General features: G+C 38.8%; 2 protein-coding genes across 3 annotated transcripts; one reads left to right on the top strand and one right to left on the bottom strand.

Moving 5' to 3' along the window:
- The first annotated feature begins 10702 nt into the window (after positions 1-10702).
- On the top strand, positions 10703-20012 carry LOC104426803 (CTP synthase). 2 transcript variants are annotated; one of them, XM_010039967.3, is made up of 23 exons: positions 10703-11126; positions 11633-11712; positions 11846-11932; positions 12072-12122; positions 12213-12330; positions 12438-12494; positions 12982-13046; positions 13165-13248; positions 14075-14125; positions 14224-14286; positions 14368-14414; positions 15146-15215; positions 15373-15435; positions 15864-15953; positions 16055-16093; positions 16620-16769; positions 16847-16924; positions 17017-17102; positions 17522-17570; positions 17659-17739; positions 17938-18031; positions 18925-19036; positions 19514-20012. In XM_010039967.3, exons 1-22 carry the CDS (start codon positions 10748-10750, stop codon positions 18987-18989), a joined length of 1947 nt encoding a protein of 648 aa, XP_010038269.1. In that variant the 5' UTR covers positions 10703-10747; the 3' UTR covers positions 18990-19036; positions 19514-20012. The 2 variants fall into 2 exon arrangements, with proteins under 2 accessions (XP_010038269.1, XP_039161407.1); XM_039305473.1 differs by lacking the exon at positions 14075-14125.
- A 1892-nt stretch (positions 20013-21904) lies between these two features.
- On the bottom strand, positions 21905-22871 carry LOC104426802. The gene has a single exon (XM_010039964.3). It carries the CDS (start codon positions 22603-22605, stop codon positions 22102-22104), a length of 504 nt encoding a protein of 167 aa, XP_010038266.2. The 5' UTR covers positions 22606-22871; the 3' UTR covers positions 21905-22101.
- Positions 22872-23569: the final 698 nt, after the last annotated feature.

Genomic DNA, 23569 nt, shown 5'->3' with positions numbered 1-23569 from the left:
TTCTAAAATTTGGTCACGACAGTTTGGTGACTCCACTGGGGACTTGAGTTAAAACTCTTAGTGGATTTAGGCCAATTTTTCTTTTCTTTTGAAAGATGTTTTTGTTTGGCAGCGATGATCCCAAGTACGCCCTAACATTTAAGGTGTTAAATGTGCTTGTAGGATGGGAGGTATAAGGGGAAGTGTTTGCTAACTTTTGTTTTGTAGAGAAGTGTAGGAATGTATGGTTTACTTTCATATATGAAGTGCTGCTTGATATAAACTATTGCGCATGCCTTGCAGTTAGCACTACACTTTTGCACACATAACCTGCCGTCGGATCTGGGCTGCACTAGAATATTTAGGATGGTATTAAGTTGTATACGACTTCGATCGCTAGGCCGTGTAGTAGGCCCAACTCAATCCCGAAAGTTTCTTTCTTGGTGTCAAGAGTGTTTACCTTGCCCACGAGACTGCGTCGCAATGGGGCATCATTCTTGACTGAGCCGAAGTTAGGAGGACTTGACTTAGTATGCGAGGTTGCAGCTAGTCATCCCACCCTCTTAACTTCACTTTGCTAAGCCTGTCTAGAGTAGAAATCAAACCCCACATTTCATATGCTTGTCTATGTGGTTGCCGTCAATTTTCCTTGATGAAGTAAGTCTTCTATCCCTATACCATGCAATTTATTTTGTAGTGCTTTTGGTCGGTCCATGATAATTTAGGTCAATCATTAATTTAACTTCTTCGTCAATTAGAAATTAAATGAGGAAATTGCCATGCAATAAATCATTTGGAAAATAACAAAAAAAATTGGAGAATTTGTTTTCAACTCATGTCTTTATTGTTTTTATTAGGGAGATTCAAATTTTGGCATTTCCTAGTTCATGTTTAGGAAACTTCATCCTTGCTAGGGCGTCCTATGTCTTTATTTTCCTCGTTCATTTTTAGGAAATTCTGTTCATGTGTGGACTTTTCGTGACAAAAAAGGAAAAGTGAAAAAATAGTAGATTGCTGTCATGGACTGGCTCTCTCTATTTACACCTCATGCTTACATGTTTCCGTTCATTTGAATAGGTGATTATGGAGCTATCCCGCCGTACACGTTCGAGAGCTAAGATGACGGATCAAAATGAGTGAGAAATTGTGACTCGAAGAAGAGAACCAAAATAACTTTTGAACCATCTCATTTTCCTAAGGTAGCCGAATTTGATGCCGGCATGAAGAGACTAGCGACATATCTGAAAGGAAAAATGTCTGATGTGGAGGGTTTGCATCACAAGACCAAGGACAAGACCAAGGAGGGTGAATAACTCAAGCACATGGTCTTAAGTAGTTTGATTTCCTTATTTAATTAGGGGCATGCTCAATCGCACCTTCCCCTGCATGGGAATTTTTATCCTTCTCAGGGATTGGTTTCAATATCACATTTTTCATTCCAATAAATGTAATTTGATTGATAGATATCAATAAAACTACAATTTTTTTTTGAGGACATTATGAGGTACATCAAACTGGTCTGGTGACGATATCCAACAATGAAAAGAAAATATCATCAAAGGAGAATTCTGAGGACTGGGTTTCTTCATGCTTTCTCATCCAAAAAATTCCAAAAAAAACAGAATTAAAAAAAAACATTTTTCAAGCTATTTCCAAAAGCATGCATTAGGTTAGCCTTGTTTAATTTTCTGACTCATTTACTTCATGTTTCAGAGCATTACTTTCTTGACCTGATAAGAAAGCATCTAAAAAAGACACATCGGGCTGCTTTTGGTTCAACCGTTACTTAACAAGTTTCTAAAGAATTAATGTCGGTCACATCTCAATACTACTTGAAATATCCATCTTGAAGAGCCAAACAAAGTGTGTTCCACTTTCGTGCTTGACGGAATTTTCATTCTTGCCCATTAAATGAGGGGCAAGTTAAAAGAGGATCTTCCATCTTTGGTGAAAGAGGTACATCTCATCGTTGAACATAAATAATTTTGGGAGATGACGTTTAATTCTTTTCCTTGCGGATGACGGATTGGGGGCACTATAAATTCTAGTAGTGACATGACTGAGACAAAATCTTCCGAGCCAAAATGGTTGTGCAATTTGAATTTTCTTTGATGTTGCATAGTATCCTATTCATGCACGTTGTTTTGTGCAGGGGCAAAAGCAAGATTGGATTTTCATCCTCGATTGATCAATTTGTGTGTTTGTTCCCTTTCGATAGGAGCAATCCAAGGACACCCATTGCTGAGACAGTCCCTTCGTGGGACAATTCCTTGAATGAATGCTTGAAATCATGTTTTTCATACTTATAAGAGCATTTTTGAGTGTAGTAAATTGTTTGTTTGAAGTCACAAAAGCTTTTCATGTTTAAAGTTGCTGAACCCTTTTGAAAAAGAGAATTTTCATAGTGATTTTGCCTACTTAACTCACCAATTTCATGTAGAGATTTGTCAGGATGGACAATCCAAATGGATTGAGCATGTTGCATGAGACGTATCAGGATGATGAAATGTAACCCTTATCCTAAACACAATCTCTTATTTATACACTTGTGAGATGAGTGTAGGAAGTTTCATATCTGTAAGGTAAAGAGTTCTCTCGTGAAAGGTACGATGACTAAAATGATGAGGGGCAATTCATTTCTCTATCTTAAACACTATAGGAGATCCATTGGTTAACTCCTTTTAAGCTTTATACACTTGTGGAGATTCTTTCAAATTACCCCTGTCAAGAACCACCTCACATTGGAGCAAATGGGAGGTAAGATGGCATCATGAGGTGATGAAAATGAAAAGAAATTTTCTTACTTTCACTTACATCAATCTTCAAGTCGTGCTATTACATTAAATTTATGTGGTAATTTAAGTGCCTTAGGATGATGAAGAGCATTTCTTTCTCTATTATATACAGTTATATCCTTTGCATAACCCACTTGAGCTTGAAATTTCATTTCTTCAAACCCAATTGGTGATCATCTCCCATACCGGGGCAAGGCAAAATGTGGATGAAGACCTTTGAAAGTTTGAATGTCATTCAAAGTGTAATTGCTTGACACATGCATAGAAATCAAAATAGAACTAAGGGGCATGAAAAAGCAGTGTGCTTGGTAAAAGCAAGGCCAATGCCCATGAAAAAAAGTGAAAAAAAATTAATAAGAACTAAGGGCATGAAAAAGCGGTGTGCCTGGTAAAAGCAAGGCCAATGCCAATAGATGAAAAAAGAGAGTCAAGATAAGGTGACTGTCAATTGCAAGAATTGAATCTCGATGGAGCAATACTAAAAAAACTAAAATGTTGAGTTTTTACAATCAATGGGACATTTCATGAAGACAATCACCGATGATGAAAAAGAAAATTGGTGGCAATACCAAGATGATCATCGACTCTCACCATTCACACATATTTTGAGCTTAATGATCATTTCGTTTCTCAACCCATGAACCTGGCCTATGTTACGTCCCTTACAAAGTCTCTTCAGATTAAGGCACTTAAATTAACATGGTAATTCATATGTTTATAAGCATCGCTCGAAAAAGTGCGAGTAAGATTATTTCTTTCTCATTTTGTAGGGTTCTTAACTTGTAAACTCGGAGATGATTGCGAAGCTGTTCTTTCAATAGCCTTGACTCAAAGAGTCCAATTGTTAAACCATTGGCCAAGCCCTTATTACGGTCCTTATTAAAGACCTCTCAGATTGGTAAGGTCGTACCGCTTGCGAGAATACTCAGACCATTGCCAATATGATGATGGTGAGATTGAGTGATTCTTATAAAATACCCATTTTGAATTAGAGTGAGTAAAAGTCATTTCTAACTGAAAGTCTCTCATTTAGCATTCTTAAAAAATCCATGCCATTGTCTTGAACAACAATTCTTTCATGTGAAAATTTGGGTGATGCAAATATAGTAAAGTCATTATGCATAAACCTTGATTGAATTGAAGAAAACCCATTGAACTTTGAAATGTGCATTCTAGAGTAGCTCGAATTGTCTACCTCTTTGATGAATGCATATCAGTTTTTGCTATAATCATGTCTGACAGATAATGTTTTCTCAAAGACCCAAGAGCTCCTGACATTTAGGTTCCTTTCAGAATGCCTCATGATATTAGAAGATGAGAAACCTTCACGAACATCCAAGGTGCATCCTTGATGTTCCAAAGTTTATTTCTACCAATAGGTGAAAGACCTCCACAGGACATCTAAATTCTAGAAGACATATCCCAAAGAATCAGAGATATCACAAGGTAAGTATATCTCTACCCATACTCTAAATATTTATCATTGCACAAGTATTCTCTCTCAAGTGCATCGACACTTGACTCGATCAAGCTGTCAACTTATATTGACCCGGCGTGCTTTTGTAGCCCAGAGTCCCTCTTTATCGACCTGGTGTGCTTCTGTAGCCCGGTGTCCTTTATATTGACCTGGCGTGCTTTCGTAGCCCAAAGTCCATTTCATCGACTCGGCGTGCTTTTGTAGCCCGATGTCTCTCATGATTGACTTGGGCGTGTTTTCGTAGCCCAGAGTCTCTTTTGTCGAACCGGCGTGCTTCTATAGCTCGATTTTCTTTTATTAACCTGGCGTGCTTTTGTAGCCCAGAGTCTCTTTTGTTGAATCGGCGTGCTTCTGTAGCTTGCTTTTCTTTTATTAACCTGGCGTGTTTTCGTAGCCTAGAGTCCTTTACACCGACACTTGATTAAGTTGTCTCCTAAAGATTTTTCTCTAGATTTAGTCTGATTAAGGCGATCGAAGAATGGTTCGGGTCCTGGTCAGATGATCTGTGTTGCAACGTTGGGCAACCGAAGAATGGTTCGGGTCCTAGCCAAGCAAAATCTCCGTTTAGACGACCGTAGAATGGTACGGGTCCTAAATAACATTTATTGCTCTAATAGGCGACTGTAAAATGGTATGGATCCTGGAAAAACAATTTCCCCATTCAGGCAACCGTAAAATGGTATGGGTCCTAAAAAATCAATTTTCTATCAAGGCGACCGTAGAATGGTATAGTTCCTCGACAACATCTATTCCTTATTCAAGTGACCGTAGAATGATATGAGTTCTGGAAAGTGAATCCCCGTTTAGGCGACTGTAGAATGGTACGGGTCCTGGAAAATGAATCTCCGTTTAGGCGACTGTAGAATAGTACAGGTCCTAGACACAACCAGACACTATAATACTGAGTGACCGTAAAATGGTACGGGTCCTGGGAAAGCAGTCTCTTTGCAAAGCCATATTACTATTCCGGGCGACTGTAGAATGGTACGGGTCCTGGACATGTAACATCAACTATCTCGAATTATTCTACCCTCCTTGAAGGTAAGTTATTCCAAGTAGGTTCCTTTGACATCTTAGTTTGGATCTGGATGTCTTAATTTATTTTTGTCTAAACATTTCACTCTGGATGCGAATGTTTTTTGACCTTTCTCGTTATACCTTAGTCTAGATCTAGGTATTTCGAGCACAAATCTTAACATCTCAGTTTGGATCTGGATGTCTCAATTCTTTTCGTTGAACATTTCACTTTGGATGTGAATGTTTTTCTTAGTCTTGATGTCTCAATTTATTACCTGTTAGACTCTTCAAGGAACTCGAGTGAGAGTTAGGTACTTGCAGAGTAAATGGGGATTTATCATGTACCTTAAGATGTTCTACCGCACTGATTGGTAAGTAACTATAGGTATGTTCCTTTCTTTCGCGACATGCATTTGCATTAGTGTTTCCATGCATCATATAAATTTCATTAAAAAATGGAATTCATGTTCCAACAAAAAATTATTCATTGTATGTGCATGATCAAAATTTAGGTCTCAATTTATCTTTAAAGGCAACCTTTGCGAGCTTACCTTCAAAAATGGGCAGCTGTTGACACATAAATTTTGATGACCCGTTTAACTATTTATTGCATTAAAAAATTAAGGGGTTGCTTTTTTTTTTTTTGTGACCTAGGAACTCCGTACAGTCGGCAACTGGCGAGTAAACCTGGGGGAACACGTAAGCGGGAGGACCCACCACCTTCGGTGTCCCACTTAAGACCCCAAGCGATCGTAAGAGGATTCGAACTCCTCCCCTTCGTGAGGGGGAGAGAGCCCAAACCATCGCGGCCACCAAGGCGGTGGTTAATGGGTTAATTTTATCCCAAAAAAATTAGTTAATTGCATATATTTTTAAGTGCATTTATTTTTAATTTGCATTTACATTGGGCCGGTGATGGATGGGTTAAAATTGATGCTTCAGAAACTTTAATTTGATGAGTCGGGCTAAGCTCACGAAAAGAGCAAATTGGCCAAAGTTGTTATCTTTGGGGAGATTTTATGAATTTATCTTTATGAGATTTCAATTCAAAAGCAAAGATTGCGTTTGAAAAAGAAATTTTTGTGGATATGGTTTTGGAAAATTAAAAATCCTAATTCGTGGCCTATAAATAGATTAATACGTGTAGGGTTTCGGGGGGGCCACAACACATTGAGAGATGAGAGCCAAGAGGAGAATAAGAAAATGAGAGAGCGGCCATAATTCAGAGCTTCACTTGGAGAGAGTGTGTTCAGAGCAGAGCAAAGGAGAGTGCTGCCGCAGCTCTTATGGGGTGAGCCTGAGTTAGGTCTAGGCTTAACAATCCATTAGCCAAATTTTAGGTAGTTCAAAACGAAAATTTGGTCGTGACAAGGATGTTGGCTCTTCCTTCTTCCATGTGGCATGTCTAAACTTGAGAGATAAACAAGTGTCATGGAGTTTACATGTAACGGCGATGACTAACCAAAATATAGTGATGATTATGGGAGTTGTCTTACTTACAATATTCCATCTTATATGTGGCCAAAGAAGTTGCAAGAAATAATGACTCATTTGAGAATAAATTATGGCTCAAATTTAAGGTGTCAAGCTTAGACATGAAACCTCTTCTTGGGAGGACACTTGGGCATGCATGAAACGATACAATGACAAGTGGCTATATGTGGCATGATTTCACTTGGCTTATGGCCAAGTGGAGGAATGAGTTGTCGACTTCAGGGTAGGTGTCAAAATGAGTGCTAAAGTTTGAATTTTGAAGATGATGCATGGCTATGCACTTATTCTTGAAAAGACACGTGATGTGTTAGGTGTCTCAACCAAAAGAATTTTTAAAATAACCATAATGAAAACATAATTCTCCTACCTTCGGCACCATTAATGAAATTAATTAACCATTATCTCTAATTAACTAGATTTTAAACCAATAATGCTACTCATTAACAACTAAGTTGACGGTAAGTTAATTAATCTATTCTACTATTAAAGCACACATCAACATTTATCAATCTCATTCAAAATGTCGGACTCAAGATGATTACATTTGTTGAAAAGTCATTCTCCGCGCCTCACTAAATTTACAACTAAATTACTATTTCTACGTGTCCACATAATTTTTAAGCTACATTGTCCTTAGCCTTATAACCTAAATATAATCATTGGACATAAAAAAATTCCCAATATTACATAAATATTATTACGAAAAATCTGGAGAACTGGTTAAATAAGAGTGCGTTTGATAACATTTTTATTTTCGGAAACAAATTCTTTTTAGAAATAGTTTTTTTTTTAATATTTTTATTTCCTATAAGAGTTTTTAAGTAAAATAGCTCGTTTGGTAACTGTACAGGGTTTCTATTCCAAAAATAAAAAAGAATAAAAATGCATTTGGTATGACCCACAAAATTTTGTATGATGTAGAATTTATTTTAATTTTTAATATATATATATATATATATATTATTTTTTCCCTCTCTTCTTCTTCTTCCTCCTCTGGTTGGTCGTTGGGTAGCAATGACAAATGGTGATGAGTAGAGGTGGCGGCAACCGATGGTGGCGGGTAGCAAGGCTCTAGCGATTGATTAGAAGAGGAAGAAGAAGAAAAGAAAAAAAAAAGGAAAGAAACTTATTTTTAGAAATTGTTCTTAGGAACAAGAAATCATTTTTTTTATTTCTTTTTATTCCAAATCTATTCTTTGTCCATTTTTTTATTCCGAGGAATAGAAAAATTAACCGACCTTATCAAATAGATTTATATTCTTTTTCTATCCTAGGGAATAAAAGAACCAAAAGGTAGAAAAATTTGAACATTACCAAATGGAGCCCAAGTTACCAAGTTTTTTTTTTTTTTTTTGGTTGGTCCTACTCTAATCCTATTCTAACACTCACTCTCAGACTTTTGCCCCGCCTCATTGCAGGGCGTGGGAGTCGAAATCTACTCCTGAAATGAAATCGTCCCCACTCCAATCCCCCCTGAGAAGATGGGGATTTGAATCCTTCACCTCCCCCTTCCAAGTTGGAAGAATGGCCTTCCAAGTTACCCGGTTGCCTTGGGAAAATATGTGGTGTATAATCTACCGTTACTCTCCTACAAGTAACAGCATGGTCACCCTCTCATTTCCCGAAAAATAATAAAGCCACTTATGGACATACAAACATGAAATAGCTGAAATTGCCTACATTGGCTTTTATTTTGCCAGGTGCCTACATTTTTTTTTTTTAATCTATCCTATTCCAACTCTTCCATCTCTTAGACTTTTCTTTACTTCTTTGTAAGTCGCGAAAGTTAAACCTTACATCTAAAATTAAACATCCCCACCCCGCCGTCACCCAATTCCCCTTTCTCAACCAACTTATTCATTACATCTAAACAAAATAATAGAGTCACTCTAAATAGACATCTAGTGTCCCTTGTTGTAGCCTTGAGAATGAGGCAGCTAAACTAGGGTTTAGATTGGCGATTTTTGTTTTGAAAAAAAATGAGTCTAATCTATTTTTTAATCTACACTCAACGGCTTTGTAGATAGAAAAACAAGTGATTATCACAAAAATCTAACCCGTGGCCTAATTTGTATCTCTCAAAGTTAGAGGGTTACTATGCAACAATGCTAAAGTCGAGGGGAGGAATTTGTAACTTTTCAAATTGGAAAAGTGTTAAAGTTCGAGGCCATCATCTATATCTTCTCAAGGTTCGGAAGTTATTCGTACAACAACGTTGCTAAAGTTGGGCGGAGGAGTCTATAAATTTGCAGAGTATTGGAATTACTATATTATGGAGTTAAAGTCCGTGAGTTCTGAACAATTAATCATTTTTATCAAGCAAGTATAAAAAAAAATAAAAGCATCGTATTTCTTATAGAAAACAAGTGCAATTGAGAGTCCGGAAATCGGCCCATTTAATATGTAGCTGCCAAATTTTTGTTGATATTATTTTTTTCTTCCAAAACTATCTAACAAAATGGTAATTACCTTGTCAATTCCTCCACATAATTTTTTTTTTTACGTCTGTTTGGTTTTAAAAGTGCCTGTGTTCAACACTAACTATTGTTTCCTCAAGCTACCTGACACGTGTAAACAACCCACAGGACTAGAATTTTATAGAGTGATTATGACAAAAGATGCGATTGTACGTGATAAATTAAAAATTGATCTGAAAGGATGGAGGAGATCAAAGTTATAAAAAGCAAGCGCAAAAGCTTTCATCTGAGGAATAAGCGGAGGATAATGCCACTTTCGCTATCCCCGGAGCATCATATCTTCGATGACCGATTCCATGTGTTCCAAACAAATTTTATTAAAGCCATAACTGATGTCACGAATTCATTTAATATACATGTCTGGTACTGCTAGTTGCCAATGTATTTTCAATGTGTAATTTCCATTTTCGTAGAATATAACTCTAATAGGAACGTATTTATTTATTGTGTTTCCTTTATAATGACTAATTATGTTTCTAGGGGGAAAAACAAAAAGAAGCTAATCCATTTTCTTTGACTCTTTTTTCTGTCAAACTTTCATTTGACTTCAAATCCTACTCAGAAAGCTTGAGCAAACTACTAGCGTTAGGGAATCTCATTGCTCAAGGTTTGATCGTGGGTCTTTGTGTTTGGGTTTCTTAGACACACGTATCGACGGATAGCTTGTGGTATTAGAAAGTTATCCCTCATCGTACCTTTGGCGGCTTCAGTGAACACATCAACTTGAATCAAATGATCTTCTACTTCTGTTTTTGCTGCTATTCAATACCTCAATCATTTTAGTCACTAATTTGCGTGAAAGAAATCTATTCTAAAAGTGCATCAACTGTTAGGAAAAACCTGAAGTGAAGTATTGACCGAGAGCATACATGGGATTGAGAATCTTAATCCACTCACTTAGCCTAGATTTAAATTAATAAATCTAAGTAAACGAACTAAAGCTTAAAGGCATATATCTAGACAAATCTTCACTTTTGACTTACTTAAAATCTTAGGGTGCACGCATTTTGACATTATTCTTATGTCAAATGTTGTGAACTTTTTGGCCAAAAGAAAAGAATATTCTGTGATATACAAATCTTGAAACAATTCATAATTAAATTTCATAATTGTCGAAGTTTGTAATTATTATTTTTTTTTTTTTTGGGTTGGACCTTTCTTAGTGTTGGAACAGACAACCTCTCGTCGTGTGCTTTTCAAGGCCACTTCCAAGAATCCACCCTTTAGACCGGGTCCTCAAGAAAAGCTAACGCACGTCGTATTCCCCAGTCGACATAAGCATCGCACGCGTCAAACGACTTGCGTCCGGTCACCATCGTTCATGCGTGAAGTTCTAAATATGTCCTTCCCATGCTTAACCCTACTCGTAAATATTAAAGAGACGACAAGACGTGTTTGAAAAAAAGGCCGCCCCGCCCGCATATAAACTAAATGAAAAGCGCACCAACTTTTGACATTTCAATCTTCGACCGGTCGTCCCCGGCTCTCTCCTGCCGAGAATTTTACCAATGGCACGGTTGAAATTTCTCTCGATTCCGAGGGCTTCCTCGCTCCTCCCCCGGACCCCTCCCCCGCAGCGTCGCGTCACGTTCTCGCTCCACAAGGCGCGTCCCGCCTCCTTCGTCCCTCTCCGCCCTCCATTTCCCGCTCGCGCATTTCGTCGAACTCCTTGCGCGCAGCACGAGCGGGCGGCGGCGATGGCGGCGACTACGACGATCGGTCGGGCTTCGGTTCGGGGCGGGGAAGCGGCGGCGAGGGAGGAGAGGAGGATGAAGTACGTGCTCGTGACCGGCGGGGTCGTCAGCGGCCTCGGGAAGGGCGTGACGGCGAGCAGCATCGGGGTCGTGCTCAAGGCTTGCGGCCTCCGCGTCACCTCCATCAAAATAGGTCCGCGAGCGCGCGATGATGCTTGCTGAGCATCGTCTTTGATGAGCAGTTCTGTAATTCTTTTGGGTTGCTTCTTTAGTCGGCTGGGTGTTTGGGTTGGGTCGCCGCCGATGTTTTGGTCGTGCTGCCTACTTTGGTTTGTGGTGAGCGAAATGTTTTCAGGGAGAGAGTGACAGAGAGGGGGAGAGAGAGAGTGAGTTCTCGATACCACAGGAAGAAGGAAAGCTGGTGCTTTGGTTGATTGCTTGTTGTCGTTCATGAGTAGCAGTGAAGTTTTTTGGTCTTAAAGAACCTCTTTTTATTTTGTTTTAAGTTAAGAAAGAGGTTGCTTTTTTTCCTTGGTTTATCTCACTTGTTTTAGATTAGACAGAGTATGCCACCGTGCTGATGCAGACAGCACCTTCTGACAAATTTTTTTGGCTTTACTGGGTATTGTTATTGTTAGTTTTGTTCCCCTTTTCATACCTTATAGACTCAATTGTTTTTGACAATTTCATGACTTGCAGATCCATATTTGAACACGGATGCTGGTACAATGTCTCCCTTTGAGCATGGGGAGGTTTTTGTCCTCGATGATGGTGGAGAGGTTGCATGAATGTTCATTTACTCTGTACTTCAATTTTCTTTGGCGAAAGACCGTTGTCTGAGATTGTTTGTTTTCTCAATAGTATGTTGTAATATGCCATTTTATGCCTTTGCAACTTGCCTTCTTTTATTAGGTTGATCTGGATTTGGGAAACTATGAAAGATTCCTAGATATAACTCTCACCAAGGACAACAACATCACCACGGGAAAAATATATCAGGTGTTCTAATTTTCTTTGTTCTTGTTTAATATCTACAGTGACTTACTGTAGTTCTGCTTCTCCATATTGTATTTTTTTCATGTATATGTGAAATTATGTTATGCTTATGATATATTGATACATCCCCACTTTTTATCAGTCTGTCCTTGAGAAGGAAAGGAGAGGTGATTACCTTGGAAAGACGGTCCAGGTAATCCCTGTGGTCTAAATGACTTGTCTGCTTTCTGACATGAGATTACAGACTCAGAGTTAGGCTCTTCACATGTCTACATTTCTCTAGGTGGTTCCACATGTGACGGATGCAATTAAGAATTGGATTCAATCTGTCTCTACTATTCCTGTGGATGGAAAAGAAGGCCCTGCCGATGTTTGTGTTATAGAGCTAGGAGGGACTGTAGGTAAGAGTCAAAAGAGGATAAAGTTCTTTTTCCCCAAAAAGACCTTGTTTATTATGCATTACAATTTTCCCTTTCTGGGGTAGAGCTGATAGACGTGCTTTGCCCAGGCGACATCGAATCCATGCCATTTATTGAGGCTCTGCGACAATTATCCTTTTCAGTTGGTATACTCTTTGACTTCTCAATCTGCTTTAAGGAGTTAGGATGATGTTATCTCCCTATCTGTTCATGGCATTTCTTTTTTTTGCTAATTATTATTATTATTATTATTATTATTATTATTATTATTATTATGGTTGTTCATTGTACTTAATTCGATACAGTTTGGACCATACATTATCCATGCTGTGATCTGACAGACAGTCATCCTCTTTTTATACAGTTGAATACTTAGCATTTTTATGGTATGATATCTGCATTTTACTTGGTGGGTCAATGTATCACTTGTGGAAGCATGTGCATATGATGCCCACAAAATGATGAAATTAAGACATTTGTGCATTTCATAACTCAACTAGTGTCGTTGTATTCCTAGGTTAGACAAGCTGCTTCTAATGTGTTCTTGCCTGTGCCGTGATGCTTTTATGTTTTCCTTATTTCATCATTCTGAAACATGGAGAGCTTTCTGATGTTAATCTTCAATTTCTTCAGGCCCAGATAACTTCTGCCTTATCCACGTGAGCCTGATACCAGTGCTAGGTGTTGTGGGAGAGCAAGTACACATTTCTTTCACCTAATTTTAATCCCACCGGATCTAAAGAATTTCAACGTCTTTCTAAATTTTTCATTGACTCAGAGTATGGGATCCTCTCTCTCTCCCTCTCCCTCTCTCAGAAAACAAAGCCAACACAACATAGCGTCAGAGAATTGAGGGCTCTAGGCTTGACTCCTCATCTTCTAGCTTGCCGCTCTGCTCAGGTATAAGATTTTCATATGTAAAACACTGCGATATTACTCAGTGAAATGTTTTGGTCAAAGATTTATTTCTTCTGGATCTAGAGGCTGCATGCAGATTCTCTTTGTTGTCATTTGCTCCTTTATTGGACTCACTTCTGCATTAGTTCATGATTTTGGTGTGGTACAGATGTTGCATGAATGTCTTTAGTGAATTTTGTCAAAATATATATCGGGAGCAAATAGAATAATTGTTTCGATGGGATAATTATTTGGCCTTAATATCCTTTGCTACCACAAGCCATTTTGAGCCAGAGTTCATGACAGTGGCATAGATGAGAATGCTATGTTGGATGCATGGACAAACAAGAAAAGATATGACTAGAAATGAGTCTATCTGGAACAAGGTAGCTGTGTTGCATCCATTGAGGATAAGATGAGAGAAGGTCGTTTGAGATAGTTTAGTCATGTTAGAGAAGGACCTTCAGACACCTAGTGAGGAGATATGAGCAGGGGATGGAAACACTGGTTAGAAGGGGCATGGAAAGACCTAAAAGGACATGAAAAAGGATGATATGGAAAGTATGGGGCATTTAGAGCTTAAGGAGGATTTAGTACATGATTGAGTACAATGACGTATTAGGATTCATATTGCGGAGCCCACTTAGTGGGATAAGACTGGTTTATTGCTGTTGTACTCATTGGAACATTATACTAATGCCACAAATGTTGGTACTTCAAAGAGATTTTATGGTTGTCTCACAGCTTTTCTAGCATATACATGAGCAACAATTCATGAGTTGCTTAATTTGAGTCAATGTTGAATCATGTCTCACCCTCCATATTGTAGCCCTTACTGGAAAATACAAAGGAGAAGCTTTCACAGTTTTGTCATGTTCCGGTAACTGGTTCATTCTTGTTTTTGTAGGTTTTCTTAATTTGGCCCATTGAGCACCTCTGTTAATACTAAGCTTTTATGTGCAATTTGATCTTTTTCAGATTGGTAATATTCTCAACATCCATGATGTTCCTAACATCTGGCACGTTCCTCTTTTACTTAGGGTGGGTTCAGATGCTATTGATTTTTCTGAGTTTTAGCAAATATCTTTTGAAGTCTCCTTATCATCTCTGTCTTGTTTGTAGAACCAAAATGCTCATATCTCAGTCCTGAATCAGCTAGGCTTGGTTAGGTGAGTTCCTTTCGAAATAGTCAACCTGATAAGCATGATACTTTGGCATAGAGCCATATTCACTTTAAATCTGCCAAAGACTTGTGTGTGTGTGTGTGTGTGTGTGGGTTGGGGGGTGGTGGGATGTGTGTGAAGGCGGCTTGTTCATGTATTTTAAGCCAATTAAGTTTATTTTGCCTCATGTAATTTTATTTCTTTCTTTTTCTTCTTTTTTTTTTTTTTTTGTTTTTTTGTTTTTGTTTTAGAGCGCATAGGAATGCTAATAGACATCTTTTTATTATGAAATTGTCTGAGCTGGGGAATCTTTTCCTCTGACACTTCTAATAACACAAGAAGTGTGTTGTCATCTCAATAATAAGGGTACTTTTAGTTTTGGATGGATGGATATGCTGTCTATATAGAAAGTCGAAGGTGTAACATGACGAGTGCATTGCTCTTGATCATTTCTGGTGCCAGGCAAAAGATTTGTCTTATTGGAACGGACTCATTTTTCATTTTTGTTTTCTCTAGACCCCTGGACTAACTAGCTATCTTGTCTCCTGTCTCTTTTTTCCCACCACCGATATACGCATTAATGTGCTAGATTTTCATAGTCTGAACTCATCGGTCAGTCTTTACTGTCTTGTTCTTCAGGTGCTAATTCTAGTATCATTGATAGCCATAGAATTCTCATCCAGATATATCAATTTATTGATGACCTTATTAACAGCTTTTTTGAACTGTGTATTCAGCCTTGCTAGCCCTCCGAATTTGCAAGATTGGACGAGGAGAGCCGAAAATTTTGATAATCTCACCAATTCAGTTAGTATTATAGTTTCTTTATGGAATCTCTGTCTGAATTTTATGCTATCAGTCATGCCAGTTAATTTGACTAATTAGTGGTTAGAGCTAGACTCTCAGATCTGTTTGGTATTTCTATTTGGGAGATTCTGAGATCAGAAAATACTGAAATGTGCAGGTGAGGATTGCATTAGTTGGAAAATATGTTGGCCTGACAGATTCATATCTTTCCGTAGTGAAGGTGTGATTTCAATTTCTGTGACTTATTTGGTTCACTAAGATGATAATATCTGAAACTGACTCTTAATTAATTTGGATGCCTTTGACATGTATAAAAAATATCCCATAATGTGGTGGCCTGATTTTCATTTTGCAAACTTTTAGGTACGCATGTTGAACCCTTATATACAGTTACAAATTTAATAATAATGGTCATGGTTTCATTTTGAACATAAAAAAGGTTGGAAGGAGGTTAATCCCTAAGCAGAAAAAATCTATTCAACCTTTTACTTTTTGGTTAAAGGTTGGAAGGAGGTTAATCCCTAAGCAGAATATATCTATTCAACTTTTTATTTTTTGCTTCAAGCGGTCAAAACTATAACCACTACCAATTTAGAGTCTTAATAACATCTGGGATTTAATCAATCTTCCATGCTAATTTGTTTACAGGCCCTGTTGCATGCTTGCATTGCTTGTTCTATGAAGCCATTGATTGATTGGATTGCAGCTTCTGACCTTGAAGAGGATAGTGCAAAATTGGTTTGTACTATATATCTCCATTCAAAATTACAATGATGAAGGGTCTCTCCAAATGTTTCTCTATGGTATTTGTCTTCCTTATGTGCTATTGCTTGATGCAGACGCCGCAAGCGCATGCAGCAGCATGGGAAACTCTGAAGGTATTAATCACTAGCTCTTGTCAAACTTGTTCTCTCTCTGTCCGTCCGTTGTGGAATTTTTCACTAGCGTCACATGAACATTATTGCCATTCCAATGGATGAAGAGCTAATGTTTTTTTCTTTCAACTTTTAGTGTGTGCTCTCATGACAGAGGCGCATGCTATTATATAACAAAAGGCATTTCGTGTGCTTGCAGTGCAGCTGAAATAATAGAAAAAACTCTTTGTTGCAGAGAAACTTCCTGGCTTTTTCTGCAGTGATAATGTTGATATCACCATGATTTTCAGTTACAGACTTTTTTTTTTGGGGTCATTTTTCTCTCTCTATGTTGATATGGCTTATTAGGTCTGGTAGTTAGAAGTCTTTCAGCAAATTGCTTATGGCTTTATACAAGAACCCGTCATTTTATTATCATGTGACTATTAAGTCAATTGAATGCTATTGATGTTTTGCTGAGGCAAGGCACATTTTCTTCTGTAGACTGAATAAATAATACCTGTATGTCCTTTTTTGCATAAATGTGCAGAATGCATCATGTGTCATAGTTCCAGGTGGATTTGGAGATCGTGGTGTGAGAGGAATGATATTAGCTGCTAAGTACGCAAGGGAAAATAATGTCCCTTATCTTGGGATTTGTTTGGGCATGCAAATTTCTGTTATTGAGTTTGCCAGATCTGTAAGTACATTATTTTAGCCTTGATCATCCCTTCTTGTGTGCATACAGATTTTTACTAATGTTTGTCTCTTATTTAGGTTCTGGGCTTGGATACAGCAAACAGCACAGAGTTTGATGCTGAGACGCCCAATGCTGTTGTAATTTTCATGCCTGAGGTGTGGCTTTATTTTTTCATTTTAATTCTAACAAAGATTGTGCAAGTGTGGCATTTGGTCTGTGGTCCTAATATGCTGTTATGTGCATGTAGGGATCAAGAACGCACATGGGAAGTACCATGAGACTGGGTTCCCGTAGAACATTGTTCCAGACACCAGATTGCATCACTTCAAACCTGTACGTGATACATTTTTCCACTTTATCTTCGTCTGTGGTACTATTTGCCCATGTGGTCTTCAAGTGGAAAAAGAGCTATTATGCATCTTGAAATTGCGGGAGCTGGGGACTGAATTTCTAGAAGAAAAAAGATCAAGCATTCTGTCTAGTAAACATCCAGAGAACATTTCTTTGGGTCGCTTGAGTTGAGGCTTAGACATTGATGTTTAGTTTCTAGAAGCTGAGGCATTGGGATTGATATTAAAAGTGCAATTTTTGCTAAATATGATGGTCAATATTGAAATACTGGGTAATCATTGGTATTTGGCCTTCCTAGTGATTTGCGAATAATGGCAGAATGGTAGACTGTTATTTGAAGTGTTATAAGGTTGTAAATGGGATTGTCTCATGTTTTTGCAATTTTGCTTGCTTATTTATAGGTATTGCAACTCAGAATATGTTGATGAAAGACACCGACATAGATATGAGGTTAGCTGGAAGCTAGTGTTGAATTTGCAATAATTGAAATGTCATGAAGATATAAAGTTACTTTTGTGATGATCATGGAATGATGCAGGTAAACCCTGATGTGATTGGAATTCTAGAAGAAGCTGGATTAAAATTTGTTGGGAGGGACGAAACGGGTAGAAGAATGGAGGTGAGTTTTATGCCAAATGATATATTTGTTAAAGGATGTCTCATCTCTGGCTTTTCGACATATGAATTGCTTTTTGTTGGAGCTAGGATTTTTTTGGCATTTAGAGAATCTTAAATTCATTTTCTTAAGATCTCTTGTTAGAGTGGGCTTGGTTTGGAGACTGTAAAATGAACAGTTTTACTTGGTTTTTGCGTGCAGATTTTGGAGCTTCCAACTCATCAATTTTATGTAGGTGTCCAGTTCCACCCTGAATTTAAGTCACGACCTGGGAGGCCCTCAGCTCTATTTCTAGGTATCTTGAATGAGCAAGCATTTTAATAAAAAAAATTCCCTTGTTCTCATTGGGAACTATTTAGCATATAAGTTTTCAGCTGCATTCTTGTTATCTACTGAAGAACAATGAAGAATCAGGACCTGTGGCTGTTCTTTACTTATATACATTCTACGACTTGCTTTTTGTGTGGATAGGTTCAAGGTTCATTTGTTTCACTAGCAGCATACCATGCTATGCATGGGCTTGCGATCGATAGTATGTCTTAAAGAAATAAAAATTTTGGGAATTCATGAGTGATGATTGAATTTCTTAGCCACTTAATGCACTTTTTTCTCTCTCTTGGTTTGTATAAATCTTGTTTGGCTTGATTTTCAGGGTAAAGATTGACTTGGCTTTAATCTGGTTTAATGTATTGTTTACTTATGTGTTGATTATTCTCATCAACCGATTATCTATTTTTCTTTATCTAGTTCAATTTATATAAGAAATTAGCTGCATTTTCTATTCTTTCTAAGAGACTTATTGTTGAGGAAAGTAATAAAAGAAGTTGACTTGAGACTTCATTATTAGTAGGAGTTATAATTCATGCAGATACTGAATGTATGTAGTCATAACTAAGAGTTTGGGATTTGAGCAGTATGCCACTATAGTTGTTATAAGTCGGACCTTTTTCAACACTTTATCTGTCTTTCAGAAAGTTGTATAGGTTAGAATGCAATGTGTGTGGATTTGTTGTTGCTAGAGCAAAATGGGCAGAACCACCTGAATAGTCTCGAAAGTATATTTTTGAGTTTGTTGAAAGCTGGGCTGTCTGATTTTGTTTGCAGGTTTTGAATTGAATAATATCTTACGCATGTTCCTAGTGCTTTGCTGGGACAATGGATCTTTACTTCTGTTACTCTGTGACTCAGGATTTATCTTGGCGGCAACTGGGCAGTTGAAAGCATATCTCAGCCGACAGCAAAATGGAAATTGATCCATCTGTTGGTCCCCATGCCTGAACACCCAAAAGTTTTTTATGAGGTAGGCAATTAGTAAAATTGTTGAGGTATTCACCATATAGAAGAAAATTTTGGCTTTGTCCAGTTGAATGGGCTTTGTAGTCATGCATGCATCTCTTTGGCTAAGTTTAAGATTTTGAATGGTCATGCAGATCATATCTGATCCTCACATTGTTTGCGTCTGCTTAATTGCTTCTTGTAGTAACATGGCACATCTTTTGATTGCTATGAGAATGCCTCTCTTACCCTTAATGGGTTGTGGCATTTGCATTCATCTTGACTATTTGGTATATTGTCCTTATCTAGATCTTGTTCACAAATTGATGTTGGACAGATTTTGGCTTGATTTAGATTCTAAAATTTCATAAAAGATGCGTGGAGCTGAAGTCTTTTGCATGCTCTGGTTGCTGTGTTTGTTTGCCCAAAAATATTTGCTCTTTACTAATGTTGCATTTCATTTTCATTTAGAAATCCTAAACGTTGGTCTTGTCCTGGATAGGATGTCGAATACAATACCTCATTGTAGAATGTGGCTTTAATGGTTCTTGGACCAGCAGCAGCGAACATCAAGGAGATATTCAACCCACAATTTTGTAGCTCAAGCTGGGGAAACCTATTTAACTATGTGAGTTTGTCACATCAAAGTGCTCCATAGTTGCCTCAGTTGGGTTCTCAGCCCAGATCTTACTGTTAAATCAAAATGTTGTGGAGATTTAGACACTGAAATTCAGTGGATGCTAAAATGCCGGGACTATGTGAGTTTAGCACTTTCTGCATAATTTGTGTGATTGTAAGAGAAGTAATGGCCGGAACTTAGGCAGTATGTAGATTTTGTTGGAGAAATGCGGAGTGATGACTGTTTTTAGGTCCTGGCAAATAGAGTATGAACATTACAGAGGCATTGCTGTGGATGCAATCCATGTGAGCTTCTTTTCTCGGCAAATTCTTTGTTTTGATGCATTTTCCCTTTTCTTATCAGGTGTTGATTCCATGCTTAAGATTTCTACTGTGTCCTCACATACATTCATATCAGATCATTGCCCACGTATTGAACTTCTGATCTGCAATCGGACGCACCATGGGTGCGCATCAGATTCTTTTTAGTACCAAATTCCCTTTGATGCTTTCTACATAATGCATGAAGTGAAATTCCTCGGGTCGAGTGAAGTTGATATCGAAGGGAAGTCTCATCACCCGTGTGGCAGAAAAAAATGTAACACAGTTCGTCAAAAATTGTACGGAAGCCCATATTGGTTTCCTAGGGTGCATTTGAAAAGGCTTTGGGGAAAGTTTTGGAGAAATGCAAACGCCATTGAGTTAGAGGTGTTTTTTTAAAATGTAAATTGTGTTTGGTAAATTATATTGTAAAAGTTCATTGCGAAGTATTTTTGAGTAAAATGGTATTTGGAAGAATTATATTTGCAAAAGATTTTTGTTATTAAAAAAAAAAGTTGGCTAGTTAAGAACAAGTAGCAAGGAGTTGGCGGTTCGATGAAGGGCAGGCAGTTTGATGCAAGTTGTTTGGTAGAAGGTAGTTCGGCGAGGGTTGCGGCAACCAGATCAGGGTCCGTCGGAGGTTGCAAGACCTCGCGATGACCAGTGCGACCTAGATCTGGTCGTCAAAGGTCGTGTGACCTTACAGCGACCGGATTTGGGTCGCGTCGGTCGTCGCGAGGTCATGTGACCTCTGGCGACCTGCGACCTAGATCTAGGTTGCGCTTGAGGTTGCGTGACCCAAAGCTGGGTCGCGGCAACGCAACTTGCGGGTGGTTGCTGGGACTCGCGAGCGGTCGCTGCGACTCGCCGGGTTGTGCGACTCGCCGGTGATGATCGCTGCGATCTCACCGATCTCAACTGTGACCTCGTTGGCCTCTCAAGCTCGTCTCTGATCAATCACGCCGCTGGAGAAGAAGACGATGAACAATAGACATGAGGCTTCCTTCCGAGAATGCTGAAAGCCCAAGGTAGCCTAGGACTTGCCTTGGGTATGCATCTCGAGAGTATTTCTTCTATTCATGTAATGGATGTCACGTTGAAGCGGGTATTACTTAGTCGATAAGCTTTTCATTTCAATGACATGATAATTGCAAAGTTTATGAATTTTAAAGTTTATGAATTTTAAAACATGGATGATACGATTGATTTGGTGATATCATGTTAACATGATATGTGACATCGGTACATGATATGTATCTAAGGAAAAATTTCAAATAAGAATTTGAAGTGTCATTATTTTCTTAAATAAAGTTTTGAAGTAAACGTTGTTTTATAATGGTTCGAAATGACCTCATTTTATCAAATAAGGGTTTAAAATTGTTATGGTTGTTTTAAATAAGGGCTTGACATCATTAGCTCGTTGGTCTACTAAATATTTTCGTTGATTAAGGGTAGCTTCATCTAAAGACAATTTTAATTATATTAAAAATTTAAAAAAGACGAAAGTGTTTTTTTCTTATAGAAAGCAAAAATATAGGTGGGAGGGTAGGCACTGCCCCATCACCGGCGCAAAACCCTTGCTCAGGGTGAACCCTCTCGCAATTTTGGGAGGAGGGCCAAGCTCTCGCCGGAGTATTGGCAACCTTGCCGGCCATTGTTAATTGATGGGGCGGTGGCCTTAGGAGATAGTTGTGTGTTTCTTTTTTTGGGCTTAGCATTTTTTGTTTTGAGTTTGTATCTTTTATAGAAAGAAAAAAAAGAATGAAAAGATATTTAAAATGACGAAAATGCCCTTAATCAGTGAGTGAGATCAAATCTTTTTAAGACTGACATAGTCAATTTAAACTCTTATTTAAAATAAAATATGGTATTTATTGAGAAAATGAGAGTACTTCGGATTATTATTTGGAATTTCCTTATATTTAATAACATAATGTATGGTATGATTAAATAATAAGCACATAAGGATGGATAGTTGAAAATCGGAAATTAAATACATTGACGTAAACGAGGAAAAGGAAAAATCGTGAATATTCAAACTCGATAATCAATATGCGTTGAAGCTCCAGTGTCTACATAAGTGTCCTGCAACCGAGGTGCGGAGTGGGAAATTATTACTGTCGAGACAGAGAGAGATTGGGGACTATTGATTCAGCTCGTGGCTCTGTTGAGCATCTCAGTGTACTGTAAGTACGAAACCTGCCTCTGCAGCTTCATCTGCTCATGGAACTTCGCTATGAACTCCTCTGCCCTCTCATCAATCCCTCCTCCTCCTCCTCCTTCTCCTTCTTCTTCTTCTTCTTCGGACAATCCCGTCGCCTTCTCACTGTACACGCATTCTCCTCCGTCTCCGACGGCAACCAGGCTCTTCCTCTCCCAGTCGCCTACGAAGAAGCCGTGCTCGAAATCGACGTCCGGCCTGATGCAGGGGATGCGAGGGAGGCGGAAGCGGGACCTCGTGGATCCTCCGGGACGGTGCATCTTGACGCGGAAGACCGGAGTCTCGTCGAACGAGAGCTCGCGCTCCCCGTAGCGGAGAGGCATCGAGCTGCGGTAGCCGCACCTGCTGCCGATGCTCTCGACGAATCTAGCCACGGTGAGACGGAACTTGACCGCGAGGAGCCGCCTGAACACGCCGCCTCTCCTCGGCCACATCAGAGCTGGGCGGACCACGTGCTACGGAGACGGTGAGGATTGGCGAATCGCAAGCGGGCGCAAGCCCAACGGCGGAGAAGATGCTCTCTCGGCAAAGGCCTACACAAGCAAATGCGAGATGGGAAGGAGGAGATGGGGAAGTATCCGTGGTAGCCGTAGCGACGAGTGGAGTTGCGAGACGAAAGAGCAGGTGTTAGCTTCTTTTGATCTTTTCATCTTGGGAAATGGCAGGCGTGCGATGCCGTTGTTATATAATGACCTTGAAAGTCAAGGAAGCGAACGCGGCATTACGCGGATTTAGAAGCTGGAGTTTACCATACTGGCAGTGGCCTCCCACGTTTTTCCCTAAGCCTGGACCCCATCCCCTGGAGTTACCTTGAGTTTTCTCACATCATTAGCTGTGAAATCGTGTGAGGCTTGCCTGATTTTCAGGAGAGACTGGTGTCTCGTTTTACTTCACTCTGGTCTGGGCAACAGGAACTTATGTGATGTTGAGCTGTGTCTTGTACTCCCTTTGATAAGGAGGTAGAGGGTCCCGCTCTCTGAAGAGCCGGCGAGGGTCTAGCGCTTGTCGATGGGGTTGGGACAGCGTCCCCGACTCGACATAGGACTTTTATAATTTGAGCTCATATTTTATTGGTACTTTGAGTTTTTGCATATATATACATATATATACATATATATATACATGTATTTATAATCTCTATTTCTTGTAACTAAGGGTTGTAACATAGATGTACATAGTGCTAATTATAATGGAATTCTCTATTGGATGTAATTCTAATTTAAGTTCAAATTGCGATAATCCTATATCTCGATTTTCTTTTTTGCTTATACTCTTTATTTTGTTGTGTTTGGGTGGCTAATTTTAACATGTGATTGGGTCATTTGAATTCTATGGCTAATGTGATGGATCGATGTGCACACAGCACTTGGGGATTAGACGTGGAAAAAGATATGCTTA

The sequence above is a fragment of the Eucalyptus grandis genome, chromosome 11, assembly GCF_016545825.1.
Source record: "Eucalyptus grandis isolate ANBG69807.140 chromosome 11, ASM1654582v1, whole genome shotgun sequence".
NCBI lineage: Eukaryota > Viridiplantae > Streptophyta > Magnoliopsida > Myrtales > Myrtaceae > Eucalyptus > Eucalyptus grandis.
Note: the sequence above shows the minus strand (reverse complement) of the source record. Positions and strands in the feature narration are given on the sequence as shown.